The 27,213-nt window shown below is 34.4% G+C and overlaps 1 protein-coding gene across 2 annotated transcripts in view; it reads left to right on the top strand.

Moving 5' to 3' along the window:
- The window catches only part of ndufs4 (NADH:ubiquinone oxidoreductase subunit S4), a 45,769-nt gene that overhangs the window by 6,445 nt on the left and 12,111 nt on the right, over positions 1 to 27,213 (top strand). For both annotated transcript variants that reach the window (XM_015365633.2, XM_006626742.3), the window contains exon 2: positions 2,090 to 2,168. In XM_015365633.2, coding sequence (XP_015221119.1) covers positions 2,090 to 2,168 — 79 coding nt within the window. The remainder of the gene's footprint in view (positions 1 to 2,089; positions 2,169 to 27,213) is intronic.

Here is a 27,213-nt window from a genome sequence, read left to right as displayed (position 1 = left end):
CCACAAATTGCATCTTTATAAAAAGAATACCTTAACTAATTCATTAGCAATGAAATTTCGTCATAAATGTTTATACAATAAGCTGCTAAAACGCTTGACTTAAATTCCATGCTGCAGTTCCCTCTTTGCTGTCAAAATGCTAAAAGAACTTTTGTTTCCAAAGTATTTGTGAGTGTTAATTTAGGGCCTGTTATAAGGAAGTTTTTTGAGTGCTGAGCAGATAAGACCTGTCAATGGGAGGAAAGTTTCTCAGAAGATCAGATTAGAATCAAAGCAAAATGTGTCACTGTGTAGGTATGATTTACTAGTTCAGGTTTATCCTAAAAGCTTCTGGTTTTTCACTGTTGGGAAAGCTCTTCATTAAGTGTTTTTGACAAGACCATGATTCAAAGCAGAACATTTCCACATTTTATGGCATAATCTGAGCTTCCGTTATGGATAACGGAACAATTGATATAAGGTATTGCCTTATTTGCACCTCTGTTGGCATCTAGCGAAATGTTGGCTTTATTTTTCTTTAAAAAACAGAACAAGACAATTTAGAACGTAGAAAAATACAGAACATGAAGTGCTCATGACAAAAAGAGGGAAGGGGGGCTAATCAGACAGATTTGGATCAAAGAAAATATATGTCCAAATGGTTTTGAGTGGATTGTTCATAAATCAATTTACAAGGTTACAAATATCTCATTTTCTTTTTATCTACACATTTTGGGAAGCTTTTATGCATATGCATTTGCTCTGGATTAAACTATGTGGTCCAATGGTACAACAGCACCGATCCAAAAATAAGAGCTTTAAAATTAAATTACGGGTCCAAATAGATTTTAAACATATACAGTAAGTTTTTTTCTTCTTTAGTGATATGGCTTCAAGAGATTATTTAGTTCATCATGGAGATAACTCGCATAACCTGAAGAGTTCAGCGCTTTGAGATTTTTTATTTCTTGAGACAAAAATTAACTTGCGGCCAACTGCCCCCCACAATTTTATTAGACAGTCTGTTTTTATAATCTTAATGTATGCAACTTTTGTTTAACTAAATTAGTGTCTCTCCTTCTTTGATTTCTGTTGGTTCCATCTCAATTTCTAAAACCTGAACATTTCATTAAAGATTATTCTTTTCATCCTGTTAAACATTTCTCAACACAAAAAGATCATTTCAGAGTTCTGTGTGAGGTTAGAAAGCATTTCAGTAGCTTTAAAATGGCCCATTATTAGACCTCATTGTAGTACAAAAGTTTTCTTTTCATCTGGTTTTCATTTGGAGTCTTATGCTTAATGATGGGTTAAGTATGAAAGCCCCCATTCTGTAAGCAGGTGACATCTGAGTTTCCTCTAGCCTCTGCTAAATTGAGGATGTGGTTATCAAAAACTTTAACTGCTGTGTGCTTGATAAAAATAAATACATATTTTATATTAGTAATGGTTTTATAAACCGCAAAATATATTAGTGTCATTGATAGTATGGTTGTATTCCATCTTGTTGATTGTTGATGTGTTTTTTTCTAACCTTGGTTACCTTTTAGTTACTTTAACTTACTGAATGTTTGCTAATTAGAACACAGAGCCTTTATGGGACTAAAAGAATCACTCAAAACTTTCCCTAAAAAATGCAAAATATTAAAATATTAAAAATTCACATTACAGCTGTTCGTTAAGAAACATTTCCCTCAGCTGGATGTATGCCATGCTCAGATTCCACCGCCCTGGACTGGCCAAGGCCTTTAATGACACTTTGCGGAGAAAAGGTCCAAAGAAAGTTTCTTTGGCTTGAGTGCTTTATTTTCTGTTTGTGACAATCCAGCTACTGTACATTTGCACAGAGCAGCACAGTCCTTGCCACTGGCACTTTCTCTGTGACAGTGGGCCTGTGGGCTGACATAAAGTGCAGTCTGTTGTTAACTGGTCAAATGGGAGTCTGCCAGAAACTCAGCAGACAGAACTAATGGGGGAGAAAAAAGGATTTCCATGCCTTCCTCCCTCCTTCCAAATTTTTTTCTCCTTTAAGACGGTTATTATTAAAGTAACGGATTTATGAAAGTTTCGGTTTCTCTGGTATTTAATGGGTTGTAACTTTGTTTTGCAGGTCAGCAAGCACGTCAGGATGGAGGCTGGCACAGAACCCAGCACAGGATACGCAACTCATCACAGTTGATGAGAAACTGGTAAGATCCTTTATGCATCACCCACCAAATCTATTGTGCCTGAAGCACAGAATGCAGTTGCATGAAGCAATTATTGTATGCTGAAATGTTCAACCAGCATCAACTGAACCACACAGTTAATAGAATCTATACGTTTGGTTAACGTGGAAGTTCTAAAGAGCTGGGCACAAGCAAAGTTTAAAAAGAGGAGGGACAGTTTTTATCTGTTTATACTCAAATGTACTACTAGAGGAGGATGATGGAGTAATTGGTGTTGAAAAACATAGTTTGTGTCAGTTGATCACAGTTGTGACCTCTCTTGACTAGCAGTCAGTTTCTAATCTCTTATTTACAGTTATCTGTAAATTAACCTTCAGAACTTCTTATCTGTTTGGGGGTCACTGTGAGAGCATTTTGAATAGTAGGTTCCAGAGGGGCTTCAGATGGAGAGAAAGAGAAAACATTCTTAATTTATCACTTTAAAAAAGATAGTATGTCATGTGGCGTTTGACACATTTATATTGTATTATACACTTTGATTTTCAGCAGGTGCCATAGTACAGTATATACAGATAAATTTAACAACCCACTTTTAAAAGGTTGTTGTGCTACAATAATAGGTCTTTATTAGGTTTACTAAAGTTTAGTAAAGTTTATTAAGCTTCATTAAACATGTTCCTATATATAACATTTAAAGATAATATTCTAGTCCTTTGTATTTGTTGTTTTACAAAAATAATAATCTAGTCTAGTTCCTTTAGACTTGTCAATTTGTGAATACAACAGAATTTTCCTATTTTGCTTTGAATATGTTTTATCTAGCAGAAATAAAACCAGAAGTGGATGTTTTAGTTTTGGAAAGGCAGATTTCTTTCAAATTGAAAGTTTTGTACAGTAAACCTGTACAGTTTACCTGTATAAGTTTGTAAGAATTAGGTCCTGAAACCTTTCAACATCAAGTGCATTAACATTTGTCAGAACACCATTTCCTTGAGGTGTTTAAAACAGTGTGGAGCACATTACATGCTATTGGGAGTCAGGCTGTTCCATCTGCACTTTTGAACCTGAACAGAGTACTCCTTACATCTTATTTCTTGAGATTGAGAAGAATATACAGAGAAGAGTATAAGGATTTTTCTATATAGTGCGCATCTTGAAATACCTAATTATAAAATCTTTTAAGCATATGTGGACAGATATATAGAGTGACATACATAAACCGTACATTATGCTACACAAGATATACAAATGCAGCACTACAAAACTAGCATAACTGAGATTTCTTAAATTTGTGTAAAGTAACTTTGACTGTAGCTGTACTGCATCACCCTGTACTGTATTGTGTAATGTAGAAGTTCCAACTGTGGGACTTTGGCATTTATTAAATATTTACAGAATTCTATGTGATCACCCTTGCAGTGAACTTTATTGCCAAAAGTTAATTATCGGTGTAAGTATATATGTGTGGAGTACTTTTGGTTTTACCAAGCACAGAGTACTGTCTCTGCGAAAAGAAATTAAGACTGTTTGCCTGTCACACACAGGCTGTATTCCTGGCCAAAAAACAAAATCTAATATTTTAGAAGACAACTGAAGCAAAGCATAGTTTGAAAATGTATAGTTATGTTGAATGATCCCATTCTTTGTAACCCTTAATTTATGTTAGGAAAAATTTCAAGCAATGTGAAAATGAATTTTGCTTCATACAACATTCCTCCAATTAGAATTTCAATATATAAACTTTATTTGTTCCCATGAGTGGTCAAATATAAAAGTTGATCATTAAGATGCCATGAAAGTGTCCTTCTAGTGTGCATGTTATCAGCACAACTTTATCGCACTGTTGAAATGTGTTGTCAAGCGATTGTGTTTAGATCTACGGTCTGTCATGTGACATTCACAATTCCAGTGGTGTTGGAGAACCACTCAATTTCTTACTGCTCAGAATAATCCTGTTGTTTTACAACAGATTTTGTCAAAGGAGATTTTTGTCTTGATGGGTTAGTAGTATAATAAAAATAAAGAAAAAAATCTAACGTATTTCAAAGGTCTCTGCAATAAGCCCTCGGAAAAACCTGAAATCTAAGCAAAAGAACTAGACAGAAACAAGGGAAGTGTATTGCACAGCCTAGTTGCATAGCAGGTAAAATACTCTGTGATTCCACAGATACTCTGTGAAATCTAGTCCTTGATAAAAATGTATCGGGAGGTCAGAAATACCTCAAAAAGTCAACAACAACTTAACATGTATAAAAATGTCAGGAAACTAGTGTAAGGTTTTTAAGGTTTTCTGATGACAATATGTTTATCAGAAAGAGTCCTATTCGGAATCCTGGCTTCTGAATTTTGAATATACTGGTGATTTTGGAAGATGTTCTTTGAGGCCTGGCGCAAAGGGCATTGCAGTAGTTAAATCTGGATGAAACAAAATAATTTATTAGTTTCTCTGCAGTTGGAAAAAGCACAACCCCAAGATGAAAGTAAAATACCATAACAGTATGCTGTGTATTTGGCTCAAAAGTTAGTTTATGTTATAAAAATAATCCCCAGATTTTTCATTTTTGCACAAAACTCAGTTTGGGTACCATCAATAACCATGTTTAGACAATCTGATTTTCATAGTTTATGCGGAGAACCTAGTAACATGAACACAGTCTTCTCACTCATCAATTGCAGATTTTGCTGCATATGTATTTTAACATTAGCTATGCAATTTGTAAGAAACTCCCATGTCAGCCTTGCCTTGTAAGTATATCTGAGTTTGGTATTCATAAAGGTGGAAATTAATACTGTGACTTCAAACATGATAGGAGATAATTCCATGAATATTCCCATCTTTTCTAAGATTTCCACAGCCTTTCCATTACCCACATCTCTGTTCTGAAAATACTAATAATCAGATTTAGTTGGACGAGAAACAGACTGGTCTCAGTGCTCCAATCTTTGGAACCAGAATCAGATGCTGTTGTGAGCTCTAATCTCCCTGCACTATGAAGTAAAAGAGAAAAAGAAGAAAGAAGCCATGAGATGTCATAAAGATGGTGAAAAATATGGTGTTATGTTCAATCCCTGCTTAAAGAAAACGTGTACACATACATCTGTGTCAATAAAGGAAAATGATATATGTAATTGATCTTTTAAATAATTTTTTTGTACAACTTGTTTCTTTCATGTAGATTTGTTTGGTTTGTTGTGTTTGAAATGAGTGAGGATATTGCAGTTTCTCTTTCGGAGCTGTCGGTAGAGTGGATATGGCAAATGGAGAATCCTGTTTTCATTCATGCTGCCCGATAAGGAAGATCAATTACTGGCTTCAAAAACATAAGTAAATACTGATGTGTACATTGTGTACTACCGGTCCCTAAATAGAATGTTTTCCTGGCAGTCTTTTTTATGGAAGAAGCTCAAAATAACAGTGTCAGATTAATGAGCAAGTTGTTGTACATGAAATGACATGAAAACATTCTTCATTTTACAAGCCAGTACTTTTTTTTTAAAGCATCAGGTATCCAATTGATTAATAAAACCATTAGTGTTTCCTATTCCAATTCTTCTGCAACATTTGTTGAGATTGTTTTAGAAAAAGCATCTAAATATGTGGATCTAGGGCATGTACAGTGCTGTTACAGAACTGATTAGTCCATGTGTGAATGTGTTTACCATAACATTTTTGTACCAGTTTTCAGCAGTAGATGCCTAGAAGATTTTGGAAAATACTATAGATTTCACTTGTTTGATTGTACCATTGATGTGAACGATGGAAGTTGTATAAAAACAGCCAAATCTTCATAAAGATCCCTTTTTTAACTTCCATCAATAGATTAGTATCTTCTCTGCTTTTTCTCTTAGTTTTAGTCATTGTGTTACATTTGGTCCATTAATCATTTGATTCAATGGCTGTTAACCAAACGGATGTTTATTTGTTTTGTATTGTGTGGTGTGTACTGTATATCTATTTTAAAAAAGTTTCCAACATTATTATCTGGTATACCAGTCATATGGCAGGTGTTCAGTTGATACCAGCAGAAAATAGTTTGGTTTCATAATATTTAATGTTGGAAAAAATAAGTTAGCTGGTTTGCTGGCTTTAATATGCAGTGGGGTTCCTTTTCAATAAGGTAAATTATAATCAATGGATTTAAAAAGTAAATCTATGGGAAAAGCTTTTGAACCCATATTTGTAGTCCCTTCTTACTTGATAGTGAACTCTTCAATATTATTTATCATATTGCATCATGCATGTTATTTTTCATTTTTTTCTAACTGTGTTTCTTTAATGTGGTCAGAATTGTATGTACCACTAATGTACAGGTTTACTGGAAGGTACTACAAAATGATACTTACACTGCCTTACAGATTCACATCCCTGAAGAGGATCAACATATTACATTAGAGAAAGACTTACAGATGTGTCCTTTTGGAAAAACTTCAATAATATGTCACATTGTAATCTTAACATCGCAGAGTAAAAACTTATTTGTAATAATTTTAAGATCCAGAAAACATGAAGGCCATGTTTATAAATTTTATTTTGTAAATCCTTCATTTCTTGGCACTTCTGAGGCATCCTCCAGGCAGATCTGCAGTAGATCCTTTAGACTCTTGGTTTCCATTTGTGAAATACCTTCTCAAGTTCAAACCACAGTTGTTCGATTGCATACATTTCTGGACATTGTGTCTCGATGGTGAGTTGAGAACTTGTCCGTTTTCCCTCCATATTTCACAGAGGGCATGACTTCTTTTTCAGTGTCAGCTACACCTCTTCACACCAAGCATAACTTTTTTTTATCTCCTCTTCTGGGGTTCACCCTTGAGAAGAGGCTTTTTCTGTCACCTGTCCCTGAATTCCATCTTTATCCAGGCTACATTCAATAGTAATTTCCGATACTTTGTATCCTTATGATGTCAGTGTGTACTGGAGGTCTACAGCTTTTGCTTTTGGATTGACGGTTGCCTCCCAAACCACTTGTCTCACTACCTGTGGTAGTAAGATATATTTGCTTCCTCAACTTGACAGGGTTACCATTGTACCACAAAGCTTAAATTTCCCAATAATGCACACTACAGTGAAAAGCTTTTTGTGGATTCTATGCCAACTGTTCTTGAAGGGCACTCTGACCTTAACAACTATGGTGCGTGTTACCACTGAATGGAAAGCCTTAGGATGCCTGTATACAGTTCTTTACACGTATACAGCCTGTATACAGTTCAGCACTTCCATTCCACTACTTGGAATAAACCTTTTTTTTTTTAGAATTCATTTTTTTTTACTGCTGAAGTAACTGCTTTGTGCAATGCTATTACAATTACAGTAACATTTTTAGACTTGCTTTAAGCACCATGCGTTAATCAATCCTTAACTCATTTAGTTATATTTCTTGTTCCTGTTTTATCAGGTGTATGAATATATCTGGAAAGCAGTGTATGTAATACTTATTATGGGAGTAAAAAATGAATTTAAGGTTTTGCTGTTTGCTGGTGAATATACAGTGCTACCGCAAAAAATGAGATCTGGGTAGATAAATCCATAATTAAAATGTTATTTCCAATAAATGGCAATGTTCTGTATGGTATCAGCCCAAGGACATGTCTGTCCTTGTGTGTTTAGCCGTAAATATAGGGTGGTAAAGGTTTTGCTTTGGTTTGGGCTATGCTTTTCACCCCTTTGTTCTGTTACCATTGCTGTAAAGAGTAAAACAATGCAATTCAGGTTTTTCCATGTACAATTTTTTTTTAATTGTTTGGACTTCTGTGAGTGTATAAAATAGATATAAGCACATTGATTTGATATTGCAGTAGAGGGTTTAGACTTACAATTTAAAAAATCTCCTGCAACGAGACATGGAGAAAAGTGCTATCAAGGCTGTAGTGCATTTGTCAGGTATGGAGTGATGTTCGTATGTCATACAAACAGAGGAACTATTGATAAAGACAGAAATATTTCAGTTATCACAGGAATATGTAACATACCTCTTCAATTAAGACCCTTAGATATACAGAAGTAAAGAAAGGGGTGCAGGTGGAAATACTTTCTGAACAACTTATGTCATTGGTACAGAACGTTGCTTTACTCCAACGTTCTACATTTGGTTTGATAATGATTAATTGATTTCCTTGACCAAGAATTTCTTCACTAAAGCTGGATGGCATTTCTTGTGCTAATATATATTGTTAAACAAAATGTAAATCCAGTTATATATTTTTTTCTGTAGAAAAGCTTTCTGAAGTACTTATACATCTAGAAGGAAAATAATTTTATTGTTGAAGAATATCATTCATTCTAACTGCTTTTTATGTACCAGGAGTAATAAAATCAGTTTGTGGTATATCAAATTATAGCAATTAAAGACCTGCGTGATTGCAGCTCAGTCCCCAGTTCCCCTTCTGGTGCCTGCTTCAGCTTGCTTTTGTTAGTAATTACTGTTTGATTAAGCATGCTGTGCTGTTATAAAGCCTAGTTCATTGGCCAGTGATACAGAGCTTTACACGGAATGTCTGCGGGCAGTTAGTTATCCAGTTAGGCAGAAAGGAGGAGCCTTTTGGAGCTGAACGGATGGTCCAAATAAAGAAAACATAAGAATCTTAACTGCTTGTGAAGCCTTTTTATAGAGCTTGTCAAAAAGCACTTAGATTTTAACGAGTTTGAAGGGAAAGAAAGGGGGGCTGCAGACGATGGGTGTGGGGGGGGGCGACGTATTGAACAGGTATATGAGTATTCAGGGCACGTCTCTTTAAATGCCAGCTTGCTGATTTGGCATGCAGCGACTGTCCAGTCTGTTTAGTACTGTTTCATCTCATTATCAGCACAATACTTGTCATTGCCAAGGCAAATAATCTGATTTTGCCAGCCGCCAAACTAAAATCTTATTAAAAAAAACGTCTTGTAGATTCTGGGTCAGGCCTCCAAGAATTTATCTCTTGCACATAACAACATTTTAATAATAATTCATAATGATGAATCTAGATGTTATTTCAAATACTGTACTTTTTACTACATGGCAAATATCCTATAGTGCCCTCATTTACAGTACATTGCCACTCATGTCTAAGTAAAGTTTATTTCGCACCCTTGCACCAAACCCCGAGAGTTTTTGTTAGTGGAGATGGGTGGTATCCATGCAAATAAAGCAAAGGCTTGAATTTGTCCAGGGCATTTTAGTAAGAGAAGTTAATAAGGTTTCCCAAAGTGCGAATTCTCCTGTTGAGGCGGAGGAGGAGTAGCTGTGAATTAGTTTGTATTAACCCTCCCTTCTTCCCCCTTTACACACACATCTCAAGTGTCTGTTTTGTCTGGGCTTCTCTCATAGGCATTCTTGTGCAAAAATTTCAAGGCTTCAGTCTGGAGCACTGGGTCAGAGGATATGCCTCTTTGAAGGCGTAGACAAGAGGCTTTATGTATTATCCACTAAATAGTATTTCATTTACTTAACACTCAAGAGAAACTAACCTTTAAAGAACCCTTCAGTACTAGCCGCTTTGTACCAAGTGAGGAAGGGGGTATGCATTCACTGTAGACCACAGAATGTTTGCTCTGTGAAGTAGATTTATCCCATTTTTTAACTTTTTCCTCTTAAAGATGTCTTTTACATGCATATACCTGTTGGGTTTCACTGTGCCCACGCTCAGAACGTCGTGTTTGTACAATACTGTTTAGCTCCCTTAGCAACAATAAAGTGCTAATAAAGTGTTATTATATTTCAGCATTGGCTGGCATATAAAAAGGTTTTTGAAGAATGTAAATTGCACTTCATTATACAACAGGGTTTATGTGTACTGTGTCATATATACAGCACACCAAGCTTATAGTTGTACTTTAGCTATTTTTTAAACATAGTTTTAAAAGTGTTAGTGTTAAAGTAATCAATACCAGTGTCTAATGGAACACAACAGGTTCAAAAGTTCCTCAATTCTGACATGGTTATTTATAGTGGGAGCAATATACTAATTTTGTCATATGAATGCTGATGACCTAATAACATAAAAGTTATGTATAGCCATTCTCACAAGTGTTATAAAATTAGTACCGTACAACTTCCCATGGAGCATGCTATTAATATGACAGAACTTTAATGATTTTTAAAAGGTCTGGTGAAAAAGTTCATTATTGTTTCACCAGTGTTGGGAAAGGGAAGCGTTTTGTCATTGGTGATACTCTGAATTGCACAATCCCAGGCACTGAAAAGTTTTGCTAAGAAAGATGTCCACCCATTTAGGATTTAGTACCGAGGGCAATGAAAAAACATGTGTACTGTAATTCAGTGTCTTCGTAAATGCAGTCTTATAACAATTATTTATATTGAATACTTTTCAACCCAAGAGCTACCAAAGTACTTTACATATAGAAGGGCATTGACGTCAGATACCTAGGTAACGGGTGACGTGTGAAGACTATTATATGCATGCATGAATTTTGGCGTAACTTTAGTTAGGTTATATTATACCTGCCTAAAGTGGAATGTAGCCAGGACACGAGGTTAACACTCCTGCTACTTAGAAAAGATCTTTACTAAATACTCAGGACCCTAGTTTATTCTGTCCTAATGATCGCACCTCCTACCATACCTTGTCTTCTGTCACTGATGTCCCCTAGGGCGTTGCTGTGCCACTTACTGGTCCACTAAAAGTTTTTCCTTAGAATTCTCCAATCCCAGTTTTTACCAAATCCAGCCTAGTTTACATTCTGAGGTATGCTGATATCGGGCTATAAGGTGCTAACATTACTGTCATGTTTATTAACATTGAATAAGAAAAAGCAGATAATTTGTGTTGAAGTTGAACAAAATTTGATCTGGTTTTCAGAAAATGTATCAGTTTTGATATGAAGATTTCTCATAGTTCAGTCTGTGTGGACAACATTATTAAGTTATGAGTAGCATTATTTATGAATAAACCTATTGTTTCTTTGCATTATTTATGAAGTTCATTTTTAAAAATTGTGTTCACACCGGTCTCTTCTGTTAAATCTGCCATACCATTTAAGAATGTGTTAATTTAATTGAAATGGTCACATGCATACTGAATAGTTATAGTTAACTATATTACTCTTAAGTTACCAAATCTTATTTGCGATGATGGATGCCTTTTTGTGGGACTTGCTAAACTAGGACTCCTGCATTATGAATTACGTAATTCCTGTAAACAAGTCTGAAAGTTTCTAAACTTTCTAAATATTTTCTTTCTTTGTGACTTTTGCAATGTAACATTTCACACCTGGCATATATTACCATGTGTTGCTTTTCTTTAGAATGAACTTTTCCATTTATAGAATGGAGAGTAACACAAATTACACCCACTGAAAAAGGAAACAGAAAAGTATGTTTACAGAATTATCTTGAGATACTGTAGCCCTAAAAGATCATTCTCCACGAAAGATTGTAGAAAATAGATGCTTCTTTTAATGTTATATAAAGATGCCATTTAAGATTTAATTATTAAATCACTACTTTTCTTGTTAATAGAAAACAATTTGATACCGTCTTGATAAATATAACATGAGAATTGCCTTTAATGAAGTCCTTTATAATCTGTGTTATTCTAATGAAAATGCCCTAAATGGAAATGCTCTATCTAAACTAAAAGCAGTGTTATTGCTGTCTTTCCTTAAATAGTCATACATTTTACTGGAATTAATAATTTAGAATGATTAAGCTCATAGATACCAGCATGATCCGGTAGTGTGCAATGTATTTTAGCAGATACTGTACTATGTTTTCTGTTATGTGCAACAGTATCCAGAACAGCCATATTATCTTTATTTTATTCGTTGTTACTGAAGCTATTCAACTGGTACTAATTAGTATAGCTGTCTTAATTCATATAAGCTAAAAGGACAAGGTACGTGTTGAATGAAATTGTGAAGCTGTTGCAGTCAAAGTTAGACATTAGATTATTTGAGATGGATAAGTAGGATTCTTGCTTCAATGTAGGCTGAGCTTTAACATAGTCAGGTATTGTGCTCCACAACTGGCATTCACACATGGCTGTCCTGAAACAGAGTAAAATGTGCTGTTCACGTTTGGTGGCTCTGTGAAGTTTTTGTTTTCAGCACCACTTTCTGTATGATCTGCTATCCTAGAGTCACAGTATCCTGAAAGCAATTTCTTTATGCAACTTTCTAAACAAACCTTCCACTACATATAAACAAGTAAAGTATATCAATTGGCACCTAAAAGCAAAATGTGAGACTGTGAGATGAAAGATTTTGACTGTCTTGTTTTGAGTGAAGAAGATTTATTGTATTGATAATTATATAATTATTATAGAAGGAGAGATGGAGAAGTGAATTGACAATGTTAAATATTTGCTAGTAATTAAAAAGTATGAATTTTTGTCGTAAACTGCTAAAAAATATACTATTTATAATTTATTCTTCAGTGAACTAAACAGCATAAATTCTGACAGATTGTGTGTCTTTTAGTGTCTTTGGCAGTAAAGTTGGCAATGTCATCATTATATGTTGTAGTTTTGTGGAGAATTTGTAAATCTACAAAATGTTACTAAGCTATGAGTTTGTGTGAACTAACGTCAAGGTTTATAAAATTGCTTAGCCTGTTGGTCAATTTATAGACAACTTTTTAAAAACACTTGTAATATCAACTTTTCTTGGATTCAAAATAGGTTGTTTTTGTTATTTTTGGACCTACCCAAGCTTGCAAGAAAATGGAACTTCTGACCTTTACAGTATAGCAGATACAATTATTTTATTTTTTTCACATTCCCCAAAAATTGTTTTTGAGGATTGTTAGGAATCAATAAAAGTTATTTGTTATTATTTTAAAAATGTGAATGTAAATTTTCCAAATACCTATTGGCTTGCTTTAATTTTTGTTATAGTTCTACATACTCTGTGTTGTGAGCATAGCATATTACAGAGTGAGATCTCTCGTACTTTATATGTGATGTGGTGTAGTGATTTAAGGACATGCAATATAGGATAGTATGCTATAAATAAATTTTACTGTCAATTATCTAAAACCAGTATGTGTCTTCTGAGCAAAAATATGTTATGCAGCAAATGCTTTCTTGGGATCTCCTAGAACTTTTGATAATTTCTAGTTATCTAATTGCATTATATTTATGATGCTTTACTTACGTCATCTTCAAACATAGTATGTTCTTCCTGTTAAAGGGTCTGCAGCTGTTAAAACATGGTCCAGTATATCACAAGAATATAATTGATTCTAGAATATGAGAATGAACAAGCAGGTCCGGCTGGGTGGAGGAAACTCTCTTTCAGCTCTGATGTTGTGGAAATCATCATATCTAAAGCAGAGGTGTTATATATCCATCATATTTTATTGCCCCTGGTGTCTTTTGAAGCCACCTTATCTATGACAACAGTGGCTTCCCAGTTAGTTCAGTTGAATTAATTGAATGTGTTGCATTTTGGTCACTGTATATCTGACTAATCTACTTGCTGTAGACTTCATTTTGCTGCAATGTGATTTATAGTTGCTCCAACAACATCACATGTTGCAGCACCTCTCATACTATAGATCACTAAGTAGCTTTGGAAGAGGTGCACTGCCACAGTGTCTTGTTGCATGTGGTTTGAAATCACACTAACATGTTCATAAAAATTGCCATTGTTATTGTAGTCGAGAAATGGATGCCAGGTTGCTTGATCATCATTCCAGTAATACTCAGAGATGTTCTGTATATTCACATTGTTTTGGGGATTAGCAAAACTGACTGTTCCTCATCATTGAAATCTTGGGTTGTAAGTCACAAATCTTCTGAATATTTCAACACACCATTTTCTGCAGTATTGATTTGTCAGTCAATGCCCATTGTTTGTGCTGGATCTCATCAATCATGCTCGTCCAGGCTATGTTGAAGAGCATCTTCCAAAGAGAAGAGCTGGTCATAAAATACACAGCATACTGCAAATAATTTATAAGAGCAAATAAGATGATCGTTTGATTGATGAGCATACAAGACAGTGACTATAAGACAAGTTATCTCCAGTAGTTGTGGAGATGGAGTCTTTGCTCTAGTTATCATTACCGTCACATGGAGTACAAATGCATATCGAGTGACTGTTTGTTATTCTAGGAAGCAAGCACACATTCTTTAGGCCTTAAGCCAGAAGATGGTTTATGTTTATTCTATGTATCTTTAAAACCCAGGTTAACCTCCTTGCACAGTAGTAGTTGCGTGTATGCTTGTCTCTCTGAAGGAGGATATAATTCTTTTACCCTGTCATACTTCTTTGATTGTCATTTCTGGAACTATTTTCCATTGTATCAGATGATAATCTACCAGACCTTGGTTTTGTAATACTTAGAATCCCTCATTTCTGACTGAGGATTCGGGCTCCTCTTACAATGAAACTAAGTCCAAACTCCTTTATATATTCTCAGTGGTTCAGTTTTTTGGCAGGAATGATAGTATGAAGCATGTCTCTTTTTTCCGTACACAATATGTATCATTTAAATGACTGAGTATCTGTGCCACAGTGTTTCACTGCTGGGAGTTTGGTGTACTAGGGAGGCTTTTTAAATAGGTCTCAGGGAACAGACACACTTAAACACCTTAATGGCAGTAAAAAGTGGCACTTATTGTTGAAGTGCACGGAGAGCTTTTAAGCTTGTTTTTTTGTTTGAACGTAGCTCTAACTCTCCCATCTTGTCTGAACCTGCTAACCTCTTTCAGACTGTAGTTCAAATGATACAACTGATCCATTTTTATTTTTTTTAAGTTTCCACAGCTACATTTGGCTGTAATCTTACTGACCTTTTTAATGTCTCATACTGTATGTTGGCTTTCAATGAGCATTCATTGAGCTTTTTAAGCTCTTAACCAGCCAAATTGACACCTGGATCTCCATGACCATGGCTTGTAGAAGATCCAGTTGATTCACACACATCACACACATGACCAGTAAGCACGTTTGCAGTATTTGAGGGTGCTTTCAAACATCGGGAAGTTTTAATAACCTACAGTAGTACCTTTCTTATGCATTTTGAAAGGGTCACAGCAGCAGTGATTCTTCTTAAGCCTGCAGAATTCTAGAACAATTCTTACCTCCGTATCTTTCAAAGGTTCCAGTGATTTTTCTACAACAGTCTAAGCACTGCTGAAGTTCTTTTATTTGTGATGGCAAGGAATGGAAAACCAAGTTTTCTGCATGTGATGAATAACAATTTACTTTGAATCATATAATTGTTCATATCTTAAAATTATAAGAACTCACTTTGTAGTTTGTATGCCTATAAATTAGTCTTTTGAAAGACATAAAACTAGAGAAATTAAAATATTTTTGCAACATTCATTTTAAAAACATTGCAATAATTATTTTGAATAAAATTTAAAATAAGACGTTAATATTAATACTTAACAAACCCCTAAGACGCTAACCCCTATTGGAGCATACAAAGAGGTTTAAAATGACTCTCTCTATACCTGTAACATATTGAACTAAAGTTTCAATTTTTTCAAGGGTGGTTCTTCTAAGATGGCAAAAAATACTGTTATCTCAAAATGTAATATTTTACAAATATTTAATCTTTAAGACATGTCAGGTTGTTTTCATACAAAATGTCCCCAGCTATATAAGTATGGGGAATCACTGTGCAGGTGTGTCTGTGTTGAAATTTTAGATTTTACATATCAGAATATCTCAGCAGCCTCATACACCTGTATTAGATATGACTTTGTTTAACATTTTCTTCAACTGTAAATTCTGTAAATGAAAAAAAACTGACAAATAAAAGCTACAAATTCTGTACCAAAACACACCAGTGCATTATTAGATAAATGATAAATCATTTGGTAAAATGCTTATTTTGTGATTTTTTTATAATTCCATACATGAATATTTTTCTTTATTGAAGGAACACGGAGAACATTATTGAAGAGAACATTGTGTGCAAGTGGTCCAGAATGTCTTATAGCTCACTCTTAAAGCAGACGTTTGTAAAGACTTAAAACATTTTGATCAATTAGGTAGGTTAAATGGGCAAATTAAGTTAAAAATGTCTAACTGTAAGCATTAAAATCCTTTTCCTATTTTATTTAAAATGATGTCTGAACTTCTTAATTGAACAAATAGGGTGCTCCTCTAACCCAAACAAAATTATTTCAGTTCTTTAGAAATTCATAATTGAAGAAAAGCCCATGAAACCTGCTGGATTTTGGCTCTCCAGGAAATCCTGGTTGATCACCCCTGCAAAAAGATTGAATTCATGATGTTGGTGAATTGCAAGCTTCACAGTTCTCAGTCACAACAGTGTGATTGGTCTCGTCAACTGAAATAAAATTACAAACAATTCCTATGTTATATACTAAAAGGTATATTAGTTGACACAAAGAGAACTGTTTTGATATAAAATAAGACTGATTGAGGGTTTCCTAATGAATGAGTCGGAGTTTGTGTTCAAATCCGTGGTCAAATGTGAAATGGATGGTCAAGTATTACAATTTTAATAAATTAATAACATTAAAATGCTTTTGCAAGCTTTGTATTAAGTTCCATGCCCAATGTAAATAAGGCGGCAGAGTCATGCATTCCTGTCTGTGTGATTAAGGAGAGGTAGTATTGGTATTGGATTTTTGGATAGAGCATAACTTTGCCTGTATATTATTCTTTTTCAGTTTTGAATATATAAAATGTTACATGAGCATTTGATGGTATTCTTTGAAATTATAGAGTTTCAGCTTTATTTTTTAGTGGCTTTCCGTGTGGCAGAAGGTCGTGAAATTGATATTTGCATTACACTAGTTCACTAGAGGGCGATGATCCGTTACTGCAAACTTATAAGCATCTTTACCGTTTCTTGATAAAAAACATCTTTAAGTATATGTTGATAGAAAACTTGGCCATCGTATAATAGATTTGACTAAAGTCATTCTAATGATAAGGAAACCATTGCACATAAAATTAATGTAGTGAATAAGCACTTTTCTAGTGTACTTTAGGAATTTTGCACATCCACAAAACTGTCTTTAGCAGAACGTATCATTAGCAGAGAGGAACATTTCCTTTTGCCTGAAAGTGGAACAATGAAATTGTCAAGAGCTTTACCTTGTTGAATATTAGGAAAAGGAGGAAAAAACATGTCCTCCACATGCCTTTACAGCTGTGTGTCAGACCAGTCTGGAGAAGGTTTTCTTTGCTTTTGAAGGACAAGGTGAAACAGATTGGTGCCTTGCTCACTCATCATCTTAGTCGTGCTTGTTTCATTGTTTGGGGAGTAAATTTATATGCATTGCTTAAAACTAAAAGAATTAATGTTCTGAATGTTCTCTGTAGCCTAGATTTAGAAGGCATATTGTGTATCCTTGATCTGACTGGTTGCTAATGTGACCATAAGTATGGCCAAATACTACAGGAGGGCTGGGTGCAGCTGGTTGTTCTTGTGACAGGCCATATGTTTTTGAGGCCATATACTATAAAACAGGGTGTGTATCTGTTCTCTGGTTGACACAAGAGCTCTGCTGTCTGTTGCAGAATGGCAAAATGTGAAAATCTTGCTCACCAACTGTGAGTAGGAATTTACATGCATTGTCCTAGGCTGTCCCCCATTCATTGCAGTGCTGGAGTGACAATTTCAATGCCAAGCAATGAAAATAGTTTTAAACATGAAAGGAGATGCATAAAAGGATTTCTTCATGGATAAAATCATGTTTTATTCCTTTAATATATCACTGACACTGATGAAGTCAAAGTTTATTAAAACAAATTGGAACAATCCAACAAAACTAATTGCAATTTAAACTTGTTTCTTTGAAAACTTTAAAACCTCAATTTTCAAATGAATCTGCATTATCGGAATTCTTTAATATGTAGAAGCGTCTATTACTTATTTTGATTTTTTAAGTGTTATGTGATAAAATGCTACGCCTTTGTGCTTTTACTATAGTTATTGCACTTCTTACTATGGACTTGTAAAACTGGCAGAAGAGTGGGGAAATTATTTTTGAGAGTGTGAGTTTGGATATGGAAAACCACAGACCATTACCTTGACCATCTTCCAAGAAAACATGTTCATTTTAAATCTCGTTATTTTTTAAAATTGTGTACCATCTACAGAGCCCCAAATGTGAAAACCTATTTACATTTCTATTTGTTTATTTAACATTTGGCCCTTTGAGTTGCAATATCAGCAATTAGTTATGAACAGTAATGTTGGTATCATTCCAGACTGCGGTAGGTCTTGCAGTTTAAAAGTCTGAAGCCGCTCCCATGCTCTTTATTCCTAGAAGGACTAGAAGTGTCAGAAATATAGACACGCTTTCCCATGACGAAGACTTTGCTGGCCTTCTGCTCAACTGTTAAGCTGTGCTTTCTGTCTGCATATACAGGTATTGTAGGCTTATGAATAGCGTCAAACTTGATAGTTCTCATTTTGTTTCCTGTACTTGAGAGAAGAAAAGTGCCAGCAATGTAGGTTTTCCTTTTGTAATCTTCTTAATTTTCCTGGGAAAACTACATCCAGGCTTATATAGTCTAGTGGTATAATATAGGGTATTGTGACATTCTGTGTCATAGGTGTATCCGTTTAGCCTGTAATCTTTTTTTTTTGTTAATTTAACATTTTATAACAAATCATTGAAATGTAAATATGTTGGTCAGACAGTCCTGCATAAAGTTCTTTTTCTAAGTGCTATCACCATCATGGATGGTGCTGATTTGTAACTTATGTAAATATTTCCAAAAACGTAATAGTTAAGTGAGTGCTTTGAATATATAGTTTAGTTAATACATTTTGTAAGTGAAACACTACTGTGCTATAAATATATTTTTGTGGAAACTGAGTGCATTTTATGGTCAGAAAGCTTTGTGTGCCTGCAGAAAAAACAGACTGGTAGTTAAAAAGGAATCCATGTTTTACTGACTCAGCTATGTAATATTCGAAATTGAGGATCTACAGGAATAATCACAGACCTCACAGTGAACCTGAACTTGTGGAGTTTAAATAATATTGCATACAAAAATCCATCCCACATTTCATCTGTAAATTAATGCAATTTAGACTCTAGAAGTGAACTATACTTTTAAGATTTAATGACTGGTATGCTGATCGTACCAGCAGATGCATATTAATATGAAGGTAACCATAAAGCAACCTTTCTGAGATTTTATAATTCTTATGAGGTAGGGTAACGTTTTCAAGTTATTGTAAGGTGTCTTTAAAAGTAATTGTTAAGTATAAAAACATTGCTTATTAAATATTACTGTTCTTTGACACCTTGTGTAAGGTGCCATCACAATCACAGTCCTTTAGATCTTGTGTGCATTAAAGTACGTGCCTGTTTTAATTCCTCTAAGTGTAAAGTGTAACAATGACAATGCTACAGCATGGTTTTAAATTTAACTTTTTTTTATTTCCATGAATTACTTAAATTCAAATGAAAACATAAAATGTGTAGGCTTTATGTTTTGTTCTCATAATTCTCCATTGACTCCGTATATAGTTTTTATTTTAAAATTTAGTGTAAAGATCTCTGAAATTGAAGAAAGATATTCCAATAATCCAGTATTTCCAATTGGTGAAATTGTATTTGTTCGTGCCATTAATCTAAAATAGCAGTAGTGTATTCAGTTTAAATTCATATGCAGTTTTTAAATATTGATGATATTATACCTATTATTTTTCTTTGATTATTGGCAGAGGTCGACAAAGAACAGTGCTTTAGCCCAGCCCGCGTGGCTGTTCTCTTAGTAACTAATTAAATATTCTGTTATATAAAAGATTAATGACAGTAACCAGGTTACAGTGTGTCTGGAATAGGTATTGTCAAAGGTGTGCTTTGCATGTCATGTAACGTTCTGTATGGTTAGTGCTATTGACTTTAAAGTTAATTGTACAGGTGGCAGGTGGGTAGCTGAGTTGGATTTGTCAGAATATGTATGTGGATTGGACGAGCATGTAAATCTCAGGGAAATAAGAGACAAAGAATTGGCTTGGTTTGATCTGACTAGGTATTTTTTTTTACATCTAAGCCAGATAAATGCTGGGTCTCAGTTAAATGGGGCTCTAGGAGAGCAGATACCATAGTTCCTACACACCAGCTCCCTATTCAGACAAGTTAGAGCCTCTCGCTTTGCTCATTAATATGCTCTTGATTGGCAATTCCAAAACTAGACATGTGAAAACTCCTTCTTGGAGTCTGAGGGCTTGATATAAAGGGTGAACTAGACATTAAAGGTTTGACTGATTATTCATGCTGGCACTGGATATTGATATACAGTGCAATATGGACAATTGAAGATGTTCAATTTCTCTGAATACTCCAAAGATTGTTCAGATAGTTTATTGGCATAACAATGGCATTTTTGTGTGAGAGAGACTGAATTTACCCATAAATTCTGAATGGCTCTGACGGCAAATTGGGGATCACATTTTGTGATCAGGTTGAACAAACATAGATCTTGTGGGTATACATATCAGTAACATATTTTGCGCAAAGAGTGTAAAATTGACATTATTGCCAACATCGATACCAAGCACAATAAGAACAGGATAAAATGTTGAATAACCTAGATGTTTTTGTGTATCATTGCCATTGTTATAATTACTGATTTATTTGGATTATGCTCTTATCCAAAGTAATTTACATTTGTACCAGTTTATATAGCTGGGCAGCAAGTCCTTTAAAGCTTTGCAGTTTAATCTCGGTTTTAAACTTTAAATTTTACAGTAATTTTTAATAAGTTGATCTCATTTTATTTTAATTAACAATTAATAAAATAGTGTTAAACTCTGCGCTGTGCTGCATTTTCTCCCTAGTATTAGGTGTTGTAGTACTCTGTTGTTATAATTAATGATGTACTGTTTTTTGCTGTATTATTTAAACATCAAAAGGAAATATCAGAAATCATCGAGAAATGTTCATCATATATGTTCACTTATATTGCATTATGCCTGTGGTATTGTGGTATGGTTTTCTTATTTATCCTAAATTTGCAGCTTCACACAAATAGTAAACTTTTTTGAAGAAATATGTCTGTAGATTTCTGAAAAAAAGTATTTCATTGATAAACATGACAACTTTTGTAAAATACCAATTTATTGTCTAATTAAGCAGTTTACTGAAAGATTGCTCAGAGCAGAAGGTTTTATTTGGAAAATATGTAATCATTAGGTTACAAAGTTCCTTTTTTAAACACCTTTAATCTGAAAATGTGTTTGAATAACAGCATGTGTCATTAACTTCAACACCGTTTAAAATGTGTGGTCTAGATTCACTTCTAAAACTAAAGTAAAATAAACTTCATTTAGCTAACTTCTTGTATTGTAGGTGCTTAACTGACATATTAAACTAATGACCTGCGGAGGGAGTACCCACCCCCCTCAGGTAATTAAGTACCAATTAAGGACCTCCTTGTCGGTCAACATTGCTTAACGAGTGTGGTTTTAATAGACCATTGCAAGATTGCTTACTGTAAACTGTAACTTCATGTAATATGCGTTTTGTCATTCATCATTTAAAGTGTTGAAAGTTTTTCAAAGGAGGAACTTTAGAGTACTGGGAATGGTTAGGTGTTTTTTTCTGTTGGAAGGGGTTATGAAATTTCAGGGTACTTTAGTACATGTGAGCAAAAGCATCTTTAGCATGTAGTAATGTTTCTTGAGGTTTTGAAATAAGTTTGTGCCTTCAGAGGTTTTGGAATAAGTGGTTTGGCATTTGTAAAAAGCTTTTTTTATGAGCTAGAGAGAAAGGAAGGGTGAATGCAATAAGCATTGGTAACAGTGTGGAGTAGCAGTTAAGGCTCTCCAAACTGGAGAACTATGGGTTCAAATCTCAGTCACTGTTGTTGTACCCTTGAGAAAGGTACTTGACAACAATAAATGCTTCAGTAAATTCCCTGCTATATAAATGGCTTTCTGGGTTGTAAATGAGCAGTTTATACTTAGACTTACATGTCTAAAAAATGGTAAACACTGCCATCTGCAATTAACATTTGTTATTTTAACACATAATTTTTTTTAAATACTTTACTAATATATTCCATTAATAAAATGTGTAAATGGCATTTAAAGACCCCTAATCTAATGTGTTATGAACAGTTTATATCCGGATGATTCTGGACAATTAAGCAGTGTTGTTAAAAGTAATGAAAGGTTATAAAATTCCTTTTAGTGAAATGAAAGTTAACATAACGTGCACAGGTGATATAGATACCCTTTTAAGATTTGTAAACTGATTGTCTTTGGTTTGAATACAGAATAATGAACTTAACAGAAACTTACAGGGCTTACCATTCCTAAACAAATTAAACATTTTCTTTTTTTTCAAACTCTCACACAGAATAGAAAGGATATGTTTAGTTTCATTATTTGTATTTTCATAGAAAAGACTGTTATAGAAGTATGAGTGATCCTTCATTCATGAAAATGAAAATGAAGTTAACCTTTTTGTGAAACAAATGCCATTTCCATTCAGTCCTTGAGAAGGAGAGATTGTTAAGGTTAAAGAGGTGGACCAGCTGGAAATACTGAGTGTCTCATTTGATCTGTCATTGATAAAGGAAAAATCATTTATTCATTATTAATTTACAGAGGAAAAAAATGTCAGTGTAGGTAGTTTTGGTGCAACAGCTACTTTATTTGACACAGGATTGTCTGTCACAAACTAAACTTTATAAATAGCAAAGATAGTGAGACTTCTTTTGTGTGGAGCCCATGCAAAAGATCTCCTTTATACAAATCAACTGGCAGATGACGGACAATGATGAAAATTTGATTCTTTGAAGTTATAATGGTCATTGAAACGTGTGAAATTCTGGCATTGAAAGGAGAATGGCTTGCAAGATTTTCAGTCCTGGGTGGCTGCTGGCAGCTTGCTGGGAGGTTTGTCTGTGTTTTGTCGCCGACTTCCCATCGCTTGTTTGCTAATTCCCAAAAGAATGGTACCAGGTTCACTAAAGGTCTTTGTATGGTTCCCATTACCCGGGAATATGAATATATTTTAATGCCAAACCATCCCTTTTTTTCCTCTTTTTTTTCCCTTGTGTTTATGATACAAACAGTTAATATTTTGTCAATGTAACATTAACAGCTATCCAATTTTGTTACATTGTTACCCACATAATTTCCTGATTTTTGTTGGTTTGGTTTGTCAATCAATTCCTTTTTTAAATGGCCTAATGCAAACAATTGTACATACCAATGTAAGTACTTTGACATTTTCAGCTGTGATTTTTAAAAGACAGCTTTATAATCTTTATCTGAATAAAACTTTACTTTTGACAAATCTTTAAGAAATGCAAATACAGCAATATTTTACTCCAAGTGTTTAATTATAAAAAAGATAATTATTGTTGTTTACTCATAATGACTAATCTAAAATTTCTAGCTTTTTAACCACCACAGACATAATTATTAGGATGTGTTGCAGCAGGGAGCATTGAGACTATAGTAGCACAGTAGAAAATAATGTAATCTAATCTGCTAATTAATATTTGGATGAAACTCAACTTAAAAATTAACAACTTTGTTACATTGCCACTTCTTTACAACATGACTTGCTAAAGAATGGAATATTGCAGTTTGACTCAAATATAACACAGTCCAGCAGACAGGCAGAAAGCAAATATCTTCTCTAATAAACTTAAATGGATTCTGGAGTAGCTGCACCAATAAAGGTGATTTCCTCAGACGAGTAAAGATAATACTCTATGATTGGTCCTGCGTTACATCACTAACTGTCTGTGGCAAGGATTCCCCAAGCTAGTATACAGTAGGATTAGATAGCCAGGCCACAGAGTGGATGTGGTACTTGAATGTGGTACTGTGGATAAGGGACATGCCTCTCCTCCAGTTGACACTAAAGCCAAGTACACAGCTGTGGCGTTTGTGATGTATAAAATTATAAAGGTTTAAAGATGGCCAATTGCAGGAGTCTCCCTAAATGCAGAGTCTCCTTCTTTTCCCCTTTGTGCAGGCACAGTGATCGTAGCTTTGAAGAAGACATCAAAAACATAATTAACCATTTCAAGTCATGTAGGTATAACAAAAAAATAAGTGATGATTGGAAATAAAAAAATAAAACAAGGTGTGGCGATTGAAAAAAGGTGGAATTCCAGAAGTATTTTTAAGAGATGCAGAGATAAGCCGTTTGTTGCACATATATTGTAATATCCCTAATATGGGTTTTTGTAAAATTACTTTAGTGTAGACTCTTCAAGGCAAGTAGTTTGGTTTAACCTTAGAAGCATGCATTATAACATTAGGATCTGTAAGAAATATAAAATTATATATGACTGATGTAAAAGGTACATTTGCCGTGTTAAGTACTTCACTAGCTTGGTTTTTAAATGAAATGAGTGCAACTCATGCCAATTTAACTCGAGTCCTTATTACAAACTAATGGATGAGATATCATTGGTTCATGTTCTATGGAAAAACATTCATGTACTAGAAGTGAAAGAGGGTTGGGTCTAAAACAATGACCTTGGTGACAATCTAAAGCCAACAAATGTTACCCCAGAGGTATTAGCACAGGTGGAAATAGGAAATTAGATATATTACATCGTTGTCAGTTCTTAGGAAAACAAACCTACCTCTTATCCTTTTGCAATAAATATGTTTAGATTGTAAGCCCTTTATGACAGGGGGTTTTGACATACACAAACAAACCAGAGTTGCATAGAAGCAGCAACTGTGCAGGCATTTACAACACAACAAGAAGAGACTTTAAGGGCACATGAATGTGCACATAAATGCGCACATAAATGCAAGTTCTTGGTAAAATACCCATTCCTTGGAAATGGTTCTAAGAAACGGCTGTTAATGTGTTCATGGAAGAAAAATGGTTTTGGGATTTGCAGATTGTGTACCGTCTTCTAGTTGAACATTTTTCTGTTGATGCTTGTTCAGTGTTTACTGCATATTGTTAAAAATATGAAGACAAAAATCAATTTTAAAAGTGATTGCATAATCGTCTGCATTAAGTAATTCCTCCAGTGTATCTGGACTGTTATTCTTATAGTTGACAGTGAAGAAGTATATGTACAGTATTTATTCTGTAAATGTACAGTATTTATAAGAAAAAATTATTTAGAAAAAATCTAGTTCTGGGGGCTTCGAGTAAAGTCTCCACTTAATTAGTACTGTGAAGGGAATGTCAGCAAAGCTATGGGGAAACCAGAATAAGACCTACCATGTTTGCAACTGATTCACCAGGTGTTGTGGAATGCATATCAAAGGTTAGGAAAAATAACATAAATAACAGCCTGCATTTTGGCAGGTAGTTCTTGACGCACTGTGGGCGGGAAAATTATTGCAGCAATCAATTAAGAGCAAATCAGACGCAGCTCTGTTCGTTCAAGAAAAGTGAACATGTGCCAAATTTTCATTCAGTCACTGTAGAGGTTCCGAAGAGAAAACTGACTTATGTGAACAAAATACCACATAACTTAGAGCTTAGAGCTGTCTTGATATGTGCAGAGCTTATCAGATACAAATATTATGTCTACGCAGAGATACTATGTTTGATCAAGCAGATTTTAATCTGCAGGGGTTAATTTTATGGGCTTCATCTTGACAACCAAGAAAAAATAGAGGTCTGGTGGCCATTTTGCTTTAACGTAATTTTCATATATATTCATCTTTTTGAAATCCGCATTACATGAACAAAGTTGGCTAAAATTGTTCTTGAGCAGGATCAGTTTCCGTAGTAGACCACAGCTTCCAATGCATTTTATGACTTTGCATTAGTCCTGTCCAGAATGAAGATGTGTGCTGGCCAGTTTCTGAATACCAGCAGAATCAAAACTGAGGAAATGTATTCCTACAATTTCAGGGAGACTTCCAACTAATTAAAGTGATGATTAATTAATGCTGATTGCCCATTAATGCTGAAATTAAATTTAATCTAACCCTTGTTTTCTGATTTGATCTTTGTTCTTATTAAATCAGTCAGATGCATGCCTATAATTTTTTAATTTTTGTGTAAGAGGTTATTGATGTGAGGTATGCTTTAACATGTTATTTTCCATCAATGTCTTATGCTTTTATTTAAATTAATATTTTGATTTTGTGCATAATAATACCTAATGAATTGATGCCTATGTCCAGGAGCTCACTGATAGTGGAATAATGATTAGACTGTTATAAATTACTTTGTTCTTTTACTGAAAGACAAGTTTTAAAACTAAATATGGCAAGATCTTCAAAACAGTTTTTATTCTATCTAATCCCTCTATAAATGTGTTGAATCATTTATTACTCCTGATCTGAAGAGCAGATGTCATTCTTTTTAAGTATGCAGAAAATGGCATCAGAATGTCTTCTGAAAAAAAATCAAACTTAAATTTGGCAGGAGGAAGAGCGAAAAAAGCTTCAGATTTTATAGCTCTGAGCTAGTCTTTTCAAGTATTATATAATTTTGTTGGAGTAAGCTCTAACCCATAGAAAAGTTGCTTAAAAGACCCGTCGTCTTGTCATTGGCGCAGATTCTGTGGGGAAAATGATCACAATAGAGTGTTGCAATGCATTTTAAATGTGTGAGAAATCAGCTTGTCTAGACTGAGAGAGAGCCCACATTCAATAGAAATTTTTGGGCTTCTGTGCCCTTTAGGTGTCAAGTATGTGATAGATGCCAAGCTTTTTCATAGTTTTTTTTTTTGGTACACTATCTTTGGCTTAGACTGTAGGCCTTTCTACAGTAGGTTTTCTAAAAGCAATTACATCGCTTTAGTGTCAGATTTTAGAGCCCTCCTGCTTCCTGTCCTGTCAGTTCATTGCCAGCTTTAAACTATAATGACAAAAACAATCAATAAACAATTTCCATGTAGCCTTAAGGGATGGAAACTTTTGATGTAACCATTTTGTTTCATTTAACTGTGTAGACGAACTGGTAGCTGCACAAACAAATCTTATGTTTATATAACATTTGCTTATAACCTGCACTAATCAAATCCCTGAGACAAGATTGAAAGTGATGCCTAAGTGAATTTGAATATGCTTTCAATTTTTATCTGTATTCGATAGCTTTTTCAGCCCGTTTTTGTTTTTTTGTCTGAAATCTTTTTTTTTTGTCCCATAGTGATTTGCTACATTAACGTAGAATCTTATTGTGTGTTAGATTGAGCTGGTTGCATGTAATTCCACTCGTT

The sequence above is a fragment of the Lepisosteus oculatus genome, chromosome 3 (genome assembly GCF_040954835.1).
Source record: "Lepisosteus oculatus isolate fLepOcu1 chromosome 3, fLepOcu1.hap2, whole genome shotgun sequence".
NCBI lineage: Eukaryota > Metazoa > Chordata > Actinopteri > Semionotiformes > Lepisosteidae > Lepisosteus > Lepisosteus oculatus.
Note: the sequence above shows the minus strand (reverse complement) of the source record. Positions and strands in the feature narration are given on the sequence as shown.